This window comes from Gallus gallus, chromosome Z (assembly GCF_016699485.2).
Source record: "Gallus gallus isolate bGalGal1 chromosome Z, bGalGal1.mat.broiler.GRCg7b, whole genome shotgun sequence".
Taxonomy (NCBI): Eukaryota; Metazoa; Chordata; class Aves; order Galliformes; family Phasianidae; genus Gallus; species Gallus gallus.
In genome coordinates this window covers 65351840-65366957 of record NC_052572.1, presented here as the reverse complement: position 1 = coordinate 65366957, position 15118 = coordinate 65351840, and the positions used below count along the sequence as shown (strand labels likewise).

The 15118-nt window shown below is 47.3% G+C and overlaps 1 protein-coding gene and 1 non-coding gene across 2 annotated transcripts; one reads left to right on the top strand and one right to left on the bottom strand.

Moving 5' to 3' along the window:
• The first annotated feature begins 258 nt into the window (after positions 1-258).
• LOC107049155 (coiled-coil domain-containing protein 81-like) lies at positions 259-5095 on the top strand. The gene is made up of 10 exons (XM_040656422.2): positions 259-680; positions 1113-1174; positions 1329-1482; positions 1848-2104; positions 2220-2305; positions 2754-2845; positions 3158-3266; positions 3484-3873; positions 4323-4501; positions 4803-5095. The coding sequence occupies exons 1-8, from the start codon at positions 596-598 to the stop codon at positions 3593-3595; spliced, it is 957 nt and encodes a 318-aa protein (XP_040512356.1). The 5' UTR covers positions 259-595; the 3' UTR covers positions 3596-3873; positions 4323-4501; positions 4803-5095.
• MIR7440 (microRNA 7440) lies at positions 4904-4972 on the bottom strand. Its single transcript, NR_105608.1, has one exon. It is a non-coding gene; the product is annotated as a microRNA 7440 (primary transcript).
• Positions 5096-15118: the final 10023 nt, after the last annotated feature.

Here is a 15118-nt window from a genome sequence, read left to right as displayed (position 1 = left end):
TTCTTTGCAGATGGCTGTGGAATGAAACACACTCATCAGGGATTGCCTGGGGCATGCAAGGGGCTTTGCGATGTCCCATGAAGCAAAGCAACTGCTTGCCCTTGGTGCGTTGGGCAGCCAGCTTGCCCTCTGTAGCCCTGTTGCAAGTGCACAGAGCTCCTTCGGCACGACTGCACTTTCCTTCCATGCGTCCTAGAGTTTCTCCCTGGCCAGAGGAGGGTGGCTGAGCTGAGATACAGAGGCAGAAGTGTCAGCACAGCACGCTTGGTGACCTCGCTGGACTCCCCACCCATGCTGGGCCAAGATGTGGGGGGCCTGTGAGGTGGGCGGGCACCCACAGCCCTCTGTGACACAGCATGGCGTCACAGTGGGGCTCAGCTCTGAGTCCCTCTCCCCGGCATCCCCGGGCCACATTTCCCAGCAAAGCCTGGGAGGTGCCAGGGCTGTTCTTGCCAGTGCTGCTCTGCTCCGCTGGAGCTGCTCTGCTGGCAGGAGAAAGCCAGAGGAACCTGTGAGAGCGTGTGAGACGTTGCTTGCCAAGAGGCAAGGAGCAGGAGCAAGGGAGTGAACACCGCTTCCCCAACTGCTGCACAGCATGGAGAATGAGGTGTTCAGATACCTGCTCTTCAAACCCTTGGATCCCAAGCAGCTTTCCTTACTTAAGGAACTCACCACCTTGGGTAAGGCTCTGGGGGCCTTTGGGGCAGCGCTGTGGTAGCAAAGACGGAGAGGAGACGAGGTGTGGAAAGCTGGGGGCGGGCAGCTGGGAGAAAGTCCCCAGGAGAGGCATGGTGTCTGTAAGCAGAGCCCTGCTGGGTGGTGCCCAGTGGCTCAGGGATTGCTTTGGCAGCCCAGGCCTGCTGCTGGTGCCAGGATCCCCTTCCTCAAAGAGCATCCCTTCCCTCTCCAGACCTGCCCTGGGCACAGTGTGCACTTCCTGCTCGCTGGGCACGGTCAAGAGCTGTGCTGGGAAGCTACAGCAGCACGAGTACTCGTTGAGGGCAAGAGAGAGCTTGGTCACACTCCGCTCTCTCTGCCGTTGGAGGAAGGGGTTACAGAATGGTTGGGCATTGCCAACTCCAAGTGTGATGGGTCCTTCTTTTGCTTTCCAGAAATCTGCAGAGTGTGGGAAGGCACATCCAAGTATATCCGGAGACAGCTGCTGGAGAAGAGGGTGAGTCTTACCTCCTGCTTGTGGGCCAGCTCGTCCCTTTGCACCTGAGCAGCGGGCAGGCCACACAGCACCATGCCCAGGCCCAGCAGGTCACCCAGCACCTTTCTTACCTCCGCCCAGCGCTGCCATGGCTCCCTCTTGTTTGACTTTTCAGGCGGTGGATATTGGAATTGGGAGCTTTGCAATTGTGTCAGCTCGTGCCGCCGCCGGAGAGGATGGGGTTCTGGTTGTGGATAAACCCATTTTCCAGCTGAACCAACACGTCCAGCGATTTTACAAGATCAAGGAGCCTAAAACCAAAATTCCTTGTAAGAAGAACTTTGTTTTGCTTTGCTCCACTGCACAGCCCCAGTATTTTACTCTGTGCTGAAATCCCTGTGACATGGCAAGAGCAAAATCTTTTGCAACCTGGAGAGTGTGGGGAAAGGTGCACATGGAGTGTCCCAGCACCCTGCCCCTCCCCTGGCACCAGCCCAATCTGCCCAGCTCTCCCCAACCTCTAGCTGGATGCTGGGAGCCAGAGGCAAAGCTTTCCTGCCCTTTCTGCTGCCCATCAGCACTGCTCCGGAGATGTGGCCAAAGAGTGTTGCACGAGGCCGGGGTACTGCTGACCCTTCCTCTGCGAGTCTGCTGAACTGTGCGGGGAGTGACAGGGTTGGTCTTTGTTTTTCAGCTGACATGTTTGAGTATCCACTGAACTTCCAGGAGATTGCTGAAACCATCTCCTTCCGCGTGCCAATCGTAGAGCAGTGCGTCCATGAGACCTTGCTCTTCTTTGCTGAGGCCATTCGAGGAAAGAAGGAAGTTGACTTCTTCTTCAAGAGACTTGGCATTCTTTCTCTGAGAGGGCAGGAGGTCATCATGAACTTCTTTGATGACTGCGTACTGCAGCTGGATGCCACGGGCAACATGCTGCCCGCTCTTCTTGGGGTGAGCTTGCACGCTTCCTGGGCTCCCTGCAGCACTCTAAAATGAGGTTTGCCACCCCTGGGAGCAACAGACACGTGTCTGTGGCCTCTGCTCACTTGTGTCTATCCTGATGCAGGACTCCAAGATGATGAATATGATTGCATTCAGAGGCAAAAACAAGTTTTCTCGACAGAGTGAGGATGGCTGCATCGTACTGCCAAGGTGAGCACAACCACTCCTGCAGCAGCCGGCTGGCCAAGGGAGCAGCTGTCTCAGTTCATGCTTTGGGGCAGCTTCATGCCAAGGCCTCTCTCCTGGCAAGGTTGTTAGGCAAGAGCAGCCCTTTTCTGGGAGACCATTCAGCCCATGGCTCGGTCTACCCAGACAAAGCAGTCCAATGGGCCAGGCCGTGGGCCGTGGGCCCTGAGTGAGAGAATTGGGAAGTGGGGGTGGGGGCAGCAAGGAGGGTCCCGCTGTTCAGGGCAGGCACGAAGGTGACAGAAGTTCAGGGGCAGAAGTTGCTGGAGACTGGAGGGCCCCTCAGCTCCCACAGAGAGTTCTTCCAAGGGCTTGGCACTGGCTCCCAAAGAGCCCTGTCAGCAGGTTCTCTGTGTCAGGCACTGAAGGAGCTTGGTGACCGTTTTGCCCACTGGTGTCTTCTCGTTTCCAGAATTTCAGTTGAGGGCTCGAAGACCAGCCAAGATATGACTTTCTTCAGGCCCCAAAGAGGGTTGCACCCATGGAGCAGGAGTGCCCGAAGAGGTACGTGAATGTGCCTGAATTGGATGAGGAAATCTTTTCTCTGCTGGGGAAGTCACTCCCAGCCAGTAAGCCCTGGGGTTTCCAAGAACCCTGCTGCCGAGAGATGAGTGAGAGAGAGCAGGACGGGCTCAGGAGGAATGCAGATCTGGGCGGAGTCCAGTGTCCAGCAGGGGCAAAGAGCCCCTGTAATGTGGCTCTGCTCCCAGGGTGGCAGTGAGTGTGGGTGAGCACAGCCAAGGAGCTCTGCCACTGCTGCTTATCTGCACAGTCACAAAGATGATGATGTGGTGTTCTCTTGCTTCCCACATGCAGTGAGCGTGTATGATCCAGTGTTGCTGGCTCAGCGCAGGGCATTTCAAGCTGTGAGGGCAGAAAGAATACACAGGGAGCAGGAGAGGAGAAAGCATAGAGTTAGAGTCAGGTGAGCCTCCTGGAGAAATATAGCAGCAAGGAGTGGGGAACACACCATGCTCTGGCTTGCTGTGTCGGGGTGGTGTTTCCTTCAGCCGTGGTGCCCTTGCCAAAAGGCCCTGGAAATGGCCTTGTGCTGCTGGAGCAGAGCTGTGGGCTGTGAGCCCAGCAGTGAGAAACTGCTTCAGCCTGTGCTCCCACCAGCTCAGCCTGCTGTGTCTCTGTAGGTTCCTGTCACAAGTTGAGCCGGTGAATGTTGAAGAACTGAAACAACCAAAACCTCCAGATCAGCCAAAGCCCTCTGCCAGTGCCAAGCAGCCCTCCAGAACGGTACAATAGAAGCATTGATCGACCACACTTGAATCCCCCTGGGGCTCCAGAGGAGGGCAGGCATGGCAGCAGCAGCTGCCCTCCCAGGGGTCTCTGCCCAAGCCCCCGGAGACTGACGCTGCCAATGGTTGTGTCTTCCTGGCCTGCAGGCAGCGCGCTTGATGCGTCCTCAGACTGAGGAGAAAAGGTGCCAGGTGCTGATTGGCTCGAAGCGCAAGGAGGTCGAGGCTGAAATCCAGAGCGAGTACCAGCAGTGCACATGGAGGCAGAGCTTGGAGAGAAGCCAGGTACAGTGTGCACTGACCACCGTCAGGGAAAGGGTATTTCCCCCCGCTCCTCAGAAGGGGAGCAGTGCGGGGCTCCTGCACATGGCAGCGTTACTGTGGCCACCTGGCAAGGAAGCATCTTCTGTCTGCCTACTGCCCTGCAAGTCGCCATGCGAGAGGAGCTGCTGCAAAGAGCACAGGGCAAAGGCAGCGGCTGGCTGGACACGGGCATATGATGACTGAACCAAGCCTGTGTGAGGCACCTGGCTCAGCTGAGGCTCTGGGGCCCGCTCACCCGCCCCTGGGCAGAAAAGCCCCTGCCGGCCCTTGGCTTGAGGGGGTGAGGGCAGAGTCTGTGTTGCAGAGAGAGCCCTCTGCTCCTCAGTGCCATCTCCAGCACGACCGCATTCTGAGTGGCAGCCCCAGCTCCTTGCAGCTGTTCTTTAGGACCATCTCTTTTGCCTTTGCAGAACCCTTTCCACCGCCTGCTGGAGGGTGACTCTCGTCCTTCCTACATCGTGAGAAGGGAGTATGACCAGCAGCTGAGAGAGAGGCTGAAGGGGAAGGACGGGTGCCAAAAACCCGCAGGGCAGACAGCGCTAGAGGGGTGGCAAAACAAGCCACAGCTCCCGAGGACATCACGGGAACAGTAAGTGTGTTCCAGCTCCTTCAGAGTCCTGGGAGCAGCATCGGGAGGCCCTGAGCCCCAGAGCTGTTGTCCGGGCTTCCCTGGGCTGCAGGGCTGGGCCTCCTCCTGCCCACCTTCCCCCCATCTGGTGGGCACTCTCAGTGCAGATGGGCCTGGGCACGAGGGCCCCTGGGCATGACACCAAGCAGGGTCTGTCCTGGGCAGCACATCCCCAGACTACAGGCCCGAGAGAAGCCCTGCAGCATTTCTGTCCCGCCTTCCCCAGCCCAGAGCTGAACGTCTTTCTTCTTGGTTCCTACAGGAAAGGAGAGAAAATGAGGCTCTTGGACCACCGTGGGAAGGCCCAGGGCCTGCCAACCCTGTTAGGAAGCTGCCAGGCAGCTTCCAGCTGCAGCAGCTGTAGCTGTCCTGGCCTACACCAAAATGCTGCTACAGGCACCACCACCTGTAGCACCCAGGTGCACTCAAACAGAACCTCCCACCGCTGCATGCTGCCACCTTTGCAGGGGGAGAGCTGTCAGCAGCGGGGGCGAGGGGCATCTTTACAAAAGTAACTTAACGTCTTCAAACAAATAAAGAGAAGTTAACAACTTCCGTAGTGTTTGTGTTACGATTGCTTTGCGCGCGCAAATTGCATTGCTTCAGCAGTCCCTTCAGAGTCTCAGCAAAGCGGCATTCTGCCTAGGGAAGGTTGTTATTCTGAGATAAGTGGCACATCTGAAGCCTAAAAGCAGACTCAACATTCTGTAAGCTATGAAGAAGTACAGTGGGTCTCGGTCCATTTATCGGATGAGGAAATTCATGATATACCCAGCGTGAGATTGTGACACAAATGAGTTGAAATATTGTCCAATGAGTTTACTACAAATCCTAGTCAGTTAGGCTGGGTACAGGATAGAGAAAATAGCAATAGTAAAGAGATAGGAAATTAAAGCAAGGTTTCATTATAGAAAGCAGATAGTTACCACCACGTATCCAGCAGTGTCCCATTAGTCCATACTTCTCTTCAGGTCAGTGGAGAGAATCCTGCTGACCTGTTTGTATAGTTTTATAAACTGTCCTTTTTTGCTGAGTGTCATTCTATGTATGCAGAGTGGTTGTCTCCTCTGAGCCTCCCCCCACAAAAAAGCAGCTTGACCATATTGTGAAGACTGACACAGATTGGTTCTTCCCAGTTGCTTAACTGCAGAATGTCTCTCTCATCCTCATTGCCCTGGTAGCGGTGTGTAGGCAGAGGTAGGACGTGAGAAACAGGAAATGCCCACAAGCACTGCCTGCAAGCACTCATGCAAGCTTTGAGATAAATGTGTCCCATGTAGTCTCTTGCAGCACCCCATGGTTCAAAGGTTGCATACACTGATGCAGTTAGTGACCACAGTCAAGATGTCATTTGGCTGATAAAACAGGATTGTCAAAGTTAGGCCTGGTTTGGCCTGGTTCTGTGACAGGGGACAAAGGGACCCATGATCCTATGCTCCGGGAAAAGGGGAAGGGGGGAAGGGAAAAAGGTAGGGAGATGGGCATATATGAGAAAAAAAAAAAACAAAAAAAAAAAAACAGCAGCAATGAGCTAAGGACAAAAGACTAATTTACTAAATATGATAGTGGAATGAGAGAAAATATAATATAATACAATATAATTGGAAATGAGGCTTATAAGTAAAATGAGAGAGCGTCCAAAACCAAAGGCTTTACTGTAATGCTGTAGGTGAGATGGTCAGGAAGCACACAGAGTAAAGCAGCTGAAAAGAGGAGACAGTTGCGTGACTCCCAGTGAGTTTTATTTTGTCATGTTGGGAGTCTTTATGAGGAAGATGATTGCACTTTGTTGAATTTTTGTGCTTTGGAATAATGATTTTGTATTTTGTTTTTATTTTTTTTTAAATAAAATTAGGAGAAAAAAAAGATGTATAAATCAAGGGATTAGAGTTGGAAATCAGCTGACTCTTCATTATCTGTTATGGCATTCAGTTTTCATAAATAAAAAATCACAATTTGTCAATGCAGAAACAAATACTATGTACTTAATTAAATATGTTAGTTTCTCTGTTGTTTTTTTTTTTCTCCTACTCTATAAGCACTTTTATTCAGTAACAAAAACACACCTCAACTCTGGTTTTAATATACTCATGTATTTTAAATAGAGAAATGTTGAACTTGACTGAATATTATGATGTATTACTGGATGCAGTATACCTTACCTCTCTGTGTCACAACTGTATTTAGTTAGGGGTTTCTTTAAGTCCAGCACTATGAAATGACAGCAGCATATTTTAGGAAGACCATTATCTACTTGTCTAATGTTTTGATGCTACAGTCGCTCATCTGTCATACCAGCAGCCAAATGTTAATGTGACATCTGCTGTACCTAATTCCAGTAACTATCAAGGATCTCTCCACACACAAACAATTTATCTTGCTTACAATACCAACTTTACAGAGAATTTATGAAGCCATAATGAAGTTATTTATTAAAAACAATCCTGAGATGCCAAAATATGGTTTGAACGGTGTCTTATGTGTGCAATTAATATAGCACATGTTAGATACTCTTAGAGGCTGTGAGGTTCGTCTATAGGTCAACTTTGAAGTCAGAGCCTATCTCAGGCCCTAGCATTTCAAGGAGTTATAAATACTTAATAGTTGGTAAAAACTCAAATTCTGTTGTTTGTGATGTGTACTGGAAGGGCAGAAACACATTGTGCTTGCAATGTCCAGAAAGAGAACTTGCTGTGGATATAAATGAAACTGTGCTGATTTTTGTCTGTTTGTTTTAATTTAGGAACAGGATGAGATTAAGTGATTGTCACAGAAAGTCAGTTCAGGAAAAATCTTCAATGACAGCATCTTCAAAGCTAGGAGCAAGTCTAATTAGAATGGGACAATTTGAGACATAAATGATTAGCGTACATAAAGCAGAAGATGTTTCTGAACATAAGAACTACTTTTCCCCCCACAAACTGCCTGCCTCTTATAATCACCATCACTGCTCTGCAACACCATGCCTAGGAATTGAGTTGACAGTAGTTGAAACTTAATCAATGTCAGTCATTTATGTCAGTCATCCTGTATTTTATTTGTGAAATAAACAGGGGTCTTACTTTCTTTCAGTAATATTTATCAAAATAAAGGAATCTCTGCTGGTGCCTGTCAATACCAAAATGAAAGCAAACAAAATAGAACAGTGTAAGCTTTGTAAGCTTTTTTCCAAAAATTAACTGTATCATAAATGTGCATGAAATATAAAATGCTATGATATAGTAAATACATACTGATCCAATTAAACGTTAAAAGATTCTTATACTATAATTCAAAACTATCAAATGAAAAGTTCAGACTCTTTTTCCTATTTGAAAGTTGCCATGCCCTCAGTGTTGATTTCTAGTTTCAAATAATCTGTATTTTTCAATAAGAAATATTCCATCAGAAGAAAACAGAATCTATCACAATACATATCTATCCCTTCAAAAGAATACACAGAAAATATGTATGTATTAATATTAATGGTTAATTGGTTATTAAGGTTGCTACCCTCGTGCAATGCCTTTGCTATGGTTATTAAGGTTGCTACCCTTGTGCATCCTTATCTACACATCCTTCTGTGCCTCTTCAGCCAGAGAAAAATTATAAAGCAATATATTGCTTACTACATTGAATTTCGTTGTCACAAAGTATACTGTGTGTGTGAAATTTTTGTCTGTTTGAGGCCAGAATATAATCAGTGAAAATAGTTCCACTTGCTTTAGTGGGATGCATACAACAATGTAATTATTTATCTAATATATTGCTTTTCTCCTCAAGCAATGATCAGTAACCAGCTGTTCATTAAGGCGTGTTAACTTTAATGAGCATTTAAGGAAAAATAAGAGGCTTCATTTATCTGTATTTAAATAGTTAGTAATGAGTAATTTATTAGATAAGCCCAGAAGTTAACCATGTAATTCTAATGAACTGTTAGTTTCAGTTTTCTGTACCTAGAAATATGGAAGTAAAATGTACACTAGCCTAAAGCTTACTGTAATAACTAGAAAGCAATTTATTCAGGGCTTTGTCTTACTGGAGATGTAGCAGCATTGGAGACTGGAGATTTTTGTGGAGTGCTCTGCTAAGACCATAGTCAACAAATGTGCTTACTCATAGAAAATGATTTAAGGTGACTCAATCACAGTTGTATTTATTCTGATGGCTTTTTGGAAATGGTGCATAGGATGGTGTTTGTTTCTTTCATGAAGTGGTAATCAGGGAACAAGGTGCAAAACAGGTATTTTTCCTGGATTTGTGGAGAACTAGTGAGGAAAAAATGAAACATGGGGGTTGTAAGGAACCTCTGGAGATCATCCAGTCCAACTCCTCTACAGGTACCTGAGGAAGAAGAGGCTCAAGATGTCCCCCTGGTTGTAGGGTCAAACTACCTTAATTTGTCAGGCCTAAGTATATTGAAGGGCAAAAACTGGACTGATGACCAAGGGAGAAACTGTACATTTGGTGTCCTCTGTCTAGATATTCATCTGTTGCCAACAGCACCATCACATCCCCTTGTGGTGCCAACAGCACCACCACATCCGTCCATTCTCGCTTGACTACTATCAAGCCGTATCCTTTACCTCTGGGAGCATGTGATGGCATCAGTCCCGTGCTAGCAGAGTTAGAGGAACAGGGAACTGTGGTACCCATTCTCCTTTTAACTCCCTTGTATAGTCAGTTTGGAAACCAAACAGCAAATGAAGTGCTCAGGCCAGGGAAGTGGCAGCTGTATGGAGTGTATTCCATCATGAATCATTGTCCACTGAATGTGGTACATCTATACCAGCTTGTATGGCACCTTCAAAGGATGTGCAGAGTGGCTTCCTTTCTGGGAGTAAAACTATTGGGAAACTAACCATGTCCGAGTCTGGCAGAAGGATAAGTGGCAAGAAATTCCTGCTGCTACCAAGCAAAGTCAATTCTCTGTTGCAAGAATTGCTTTCCACAAAGAAGACAGGTCCCCTGCAGGTCACTGGAAGAATAAGGCAGAACTAGACAGGATTGCTCCATTGAGGCAGGGGAAACCAGACAGTGACAGCTGGAGGAGACTTGTGGAAAGATTACATGTAAAAAGGGGAAATACTGGTGCTCATGATCTTTGTCAGGAGGCCCAAGCTTGAGGCTGGCCTATTTCTAGGGAGAAATGCCACACTTGCACTTCTGCTTGTGAACTAAGCTGCACCTGCCTGGACAAAAACCCCATACAGGAAGCCCATCTCCATTTAAGGGCAGGTGGTGCTTATGGAGAACATAACAGGTTGATTATATTGGTCCTTTTCATAAATTTTAAGGCAAACAGTATATGCTAGTAGGAGTGTAAGGAGTTTCTGGCCTACTATAGGATGAACCTCTCCCTTAAGAAACACTGTTAATGCTCAAAAGAAAAAGTTTAGCATTCTCCCAAACCCCAATTCAATACAACCAGACAACAGCTCCCATTCAACCTTGGGTTAAGACAAGAACTGGCCAGAGAGGAAGGTGTTCAGTGTGTTTTCCGTACTCTCTACTACCCTCAGACTAAGGTAGTGTGGAATGATCCAATGGCTCTTTGAGAAATTTTTGAAACTGGGAAAACCCAACTGGGCCACACACCTCTCTGATGCTGTTAAAAGACTCAGTGACTACTGGAGGATTAATAGTTGTCCCTGGTTTAATGCTTCCCATCCTAAAGATCCATCACTTTTGACTATCACTGCTGATGCAGACACAGGTAAACCGGACACAACTATTCCCCTGGCCAGCTGATGTTGGTCCATTTACTTGATGTGGGGCCTGTCCCCCTGACTGTAAAAGAATCCCTCAATAAGTATACCTAGAAGAGTAAAGATGACCAAGGGTAAACATATAAGATCAACCTGGGATAGATTTTCCCCTCTTTTTAATGCCAGTTTTTTAGATCTGGAATATTCTTTTTCTCTATCTTTCAAGTACCTGAGGGGGAAAATGCTGACTGTACTACTGTGCCTGCCAATCTCCTTTCATTTTCATGGGATGTCTGTGGTACCATCAACATCACTGCCTCGAGCAGTTGTCATCTCGTTTACAGCCTCAGCACACACTCAGATTGGGATTCTATGATTCTATGATTCTGAGAACATGTTCATAACTTAGGTTTATCAGATAACTTGTGCATTCAACATCAGAAATTGCTGTGTCTGTGGCAATCCAACTTCTCTTGAGAGTTGGCCATGGACCACAACTCCTATCTCCCCTGACTAAGCAACTACTGTACAGTCGGGAATTACTCCTATTGAAGTGCGGATACACTTGGGCCATTTAATACCCAACCCAAGGCAACTATTGCCTAAACCAGACACAAAATAATGGAGTTTTCCTTGGAATGAGCAAGTGCAAATGGATCTACACTTTTAGAAACCACTGCCTTACTGGTAGGTCCAGGTCAGTTAAATATTCTTGGCCATCAGGAACTGCAGAAAAAGGAATATTATACCCTTTTAAATCGTCTGATTAGGCACTGATAAATTACTTGCACATCTGGGTCTGGGTGAACAAAAAAGGGCATAGGCTGCTGCTCTTCTGCTTATGGTCTCCTTGTGGCTGACTGGAATATCAAGGGTATTCATTGACTTCTGTCCTTCCAAGAGCGGAAAGCCTCAAATGGGAGATCTCAAAGCATAGCTCAGTGGGATTAGCTGCCTGCAACAGACCTCGTGACTCCCCCGTGGGGGCATGCTATGCTGGGACCCGAGGGGCAGATGGACAGACCCATCAATATACGTACCTTACAACAGCAGTACTAAGTGTTCATGGGATAAGTATCTCGGGGCTTGATTTTATGATTTCTGTTATCAGTATTCCACATCGTAACGTCATGCAGTGCACTGGGAGTTAAACAGTGAATGCTGCACTTCTGTGGGTTGTCAGTAGTTCTGGTTACCTGCTTTCAGAAGAGAAGAATGAACTACAGCTCCCAGAAGACTTCATTATTCCATTTCTTTTTTCCGATCAGAAGGAAAGATAAAACTCATTGGGAGTCACGCAACTGTCTCCTCTTTTCAGCTGCTTTACTCTGTATGCTTCCTGACCATCTCACCTACAGCATTACAGTAAAGCCTTTGGTTTTGGATGCTCTCTCATTTTATTTATGAGCCTCATTTCCAATTATATTGTATTATATTATATTTTCTCTCATTCCACTATCATATTTAGTAAATTAGTCTTTTGTCCTTAGCTCATTGCTGCTGTTTTTTTTTTTTTGTTTTTTTTTTTTCCTCATATATGCCCATCTCCCTACCTTTTTCCCTTCCCCCCTTCCCCTTTTCCCGGAGCATAGGATCATGGGTCCCTTTGTCCCCTGTCACAGAACCAGGCCAAACCAGGCCTAACTTTGACAATCCTGTTTTATCAGCCAAATGACATCTTGACTGTGGTCACTAAATGCATCAGTGTATGCAACCTTTGAACCATGGGGTGCTGCAAGAGACTACATGGGACACATTTATCTCAAAGCTTGCATGAGTGCTTGCAGGCAGTGCTTGTGGGCATTTCCTGTTTCTCACGTCCTACCTCTGCCTACACACCGCTACCAGGGCAATGAGGATGAGAGGGACATTCTGCAGTTAAGCAACTGGGAAGAACCAATCTGTGTCAGTCTTCACAATATGGTCAAGCTGCTTTTTTGTGGGGGGAGGCTCAGAGGAGACAACCACTCTGCATACATAGAATGACACTCAGCAAAAAAGGACAGTTTATAAAACTATACAAACAAAGGTCAGCAGGATTCTCTCCACTGACCTGAAAAGAAGTATGGACTAATGGGACACTGCTGGATACATGGTGGTAACTATCTGCTTTCTATAATGAAACCTTGCTGTAGTGGAATTCCAGGGTCACAGCCTGAACCAATGGGTGGGCTCTGTGAGTGTGTGAGTGCGGCGGTGCGGCGGTACGAACGGGGGAGGGACACATTCCTCAGCTTGGCTCTGCCTGCGCGCTGCTACCGGGAGGGGTGAGTTGATTCTTTTTGATATCTTTCCCTCGTGTGCCTATTTCTTAAATAAAGGCTTTGTCATTACCTTCATTTGCTCTACATTTTGGCGAGCCAGGCAGCCAAATATCTTTAAAGATACCCAATTATAAGCCTCTTAAAATAATTACCATGACATTTTTGAACAATTTCATGGGATGGTTTGGACGGGGAAAGGCTAGCCCCATAAGTGAAGTTTTGCCAGGGCACATCCCGGGATTCCTAGGATCCCCATATCACGGGATTGCTTGTATTATTGAAAAATGGGGTCCCCTACGGGATGCAGGAAATGTTCAGGAATCCCCAGCCCACCTGGCTGAGTATTTCAGTAGTCTAAACAAAAACGTACTCACTACACGAGAACGACAGTTAGCTGCCTCCACGGTGGCGTGGCTGCTGCTGATGGCCTTGAACCGGCTAAATATAACTGAAGAGGCTCTCACTGATGAAAATCAACTATTACGTGACCGTGTGGAAGAACTGGAAAGACAGGTTGCAATTTTGAGAGGGAAAAAACCTAACCCTATAATTCCGGTACAAAAAATCCGAAACATCTCTCTAGAAATTACTGGAGATCCTATACATGACAATCCACATGAACTGGATTCAGAAAATGAAGGCACTAAAAAATCGGATCTTGAGGCTCCACTAGAGCTAGATCCCTTTGAGATCCGACCAGTAGTAACTCAAAAAACAAAAAAAAACGCAGGACAGGCCAGCGGGGCTGCCCCCTGACCAGTGGACCCCTGCCCAGAGCACACTACATGTAACAGCTCGCCCATACACGGCAGCTGAATTAATGGATTTAGTACAACGGTTTAGACAAAAACCAAGAGAGAGTGTGCCAGCATGGTTACTCAGTCTATATGACATGGGGGCAGAAAGCGTTGTGGTGAATGGGCCAGAAATCTCAAAACTGGCATCAATTACTACTCACCCGGCCCTCAGGCAAAGACTATATGCGGCTGTGCAACACAATGAAGAAAATCATTCACTGATTGCATGGTTAATGGCCACATGCCGTGCGACATGGGCGAATAAAATGGACATACCACTAAATACCGGTCTATGGTCCTCTATGGAGGACTTACAAAATTATATCCGAGAATTAGGTATGAAGGAGGCAATTTATGAGGACAATTTTGAGAGCCCAGATATGATGAAATTTTCTGCAGGAATGAGGGACCTCATCCTGCAGCAGGCTCCACCACATCAGTATGGAACTTTGGTATCCATACTGAATCCCCTAGTGGCCTCAGAGGCCATTATACAACAGGCCGCCCAATTGGTGGCAGATCTGGGGGAGACAGAGCGCCTGCGCGCCAGGCGCAATGTCCGAATGGTGGTGGAAAAGTCGGACATCCATCCACCACCACGACCTAGGAGACCTGCCCCTAATGTAATTCAATCTGGACCCATCAGGGTCTCAAGAAAACAAATGTTTACTGACCTGATTAGGGCAGGAGTCCAATTTCAAAAGATCGATGGACAGCCTAACCAGGTCTTATTACAACTATGGAAACAGTTACCAAACAGTCAGAGATTCCAACGCTCTCCTAAAAGGGAACGAGTTAGACTCATAGAACGGATTCCACAAAACACGTGGAATCTAGAAGACTTCATAGTCCCATCAAAAAAACGTAAACCTCCTCAGGTGGCCCGGGCAGCCACAGTTGAGCCATCAGAGGAAAAAGACTTAAGGATTGCAGAGCTGATGGCATGACAGGGGAGCCAAAATTCCCCAAGACTAGGGTCTCCAGAGGAGACCGGAGACCCTACGTTGAACTAACGATTCATTGGTCCCGAAAGAATGTACAGCGGGTTATGGCATTAGTAGATACTGGGGCAGAAACATCAATTATATATGGTGACCCAAACCAATTTTCAGGCTCTAAGGCAATGATAGGTGGGTTCGGGGGGCAGATGATCCCCGTAACACAAACATGGTTGAAATTGGGGGTTGGGCGTCTACCACCCCGGGAGTACAAGGTGTCTATCGCCCCAATTCCAGAGTACATATTGGGGATTGATATCCTGTCGGGTTTGGCTCTCCAAACCACTGTGGGAGAGTTCAGATTAAGGGAAAGATGTATTAGTATCCGGGCAGTGCAGGCAATCATAAGGGGTCATGCAGAAATTGAACCTATTTGTTTGCCACAACCACGCCGGATCACAAATACAAAGCAGTATAGACTCCCGGGTGGGCAACAAGAAATTACCAAGACTGTGCAGGAGCTGGAGAGAGTAGGGATTATTAGACCTGCACACAGCCCATACAACTCCCCCATATGGCCAGTCAGGAAACCAGATGGTACGTGGCGAATGACAGTAGACTACAGAGAACTAAATAAAGTCACGCCACCGATCCATGCAGCTGTACCCAACATCGCTTCCCTCATGGATACATTAAGTAGAGAAATAGAAACATGCCACTGCGTTCTGGATCTAGCAAATGCATTTTTCAGCATTCCAATTGCTAAGGAGTCCCAAGACCAGTTTGCATTCACGTGGGAGGGCAGGCAGTGGACTTTTCAAGTTCTACCTCAGGGGTACGTGCATTCACCTACTTTTTGTCATAATTTGGTTGCACGTGACTTGGCAAATTG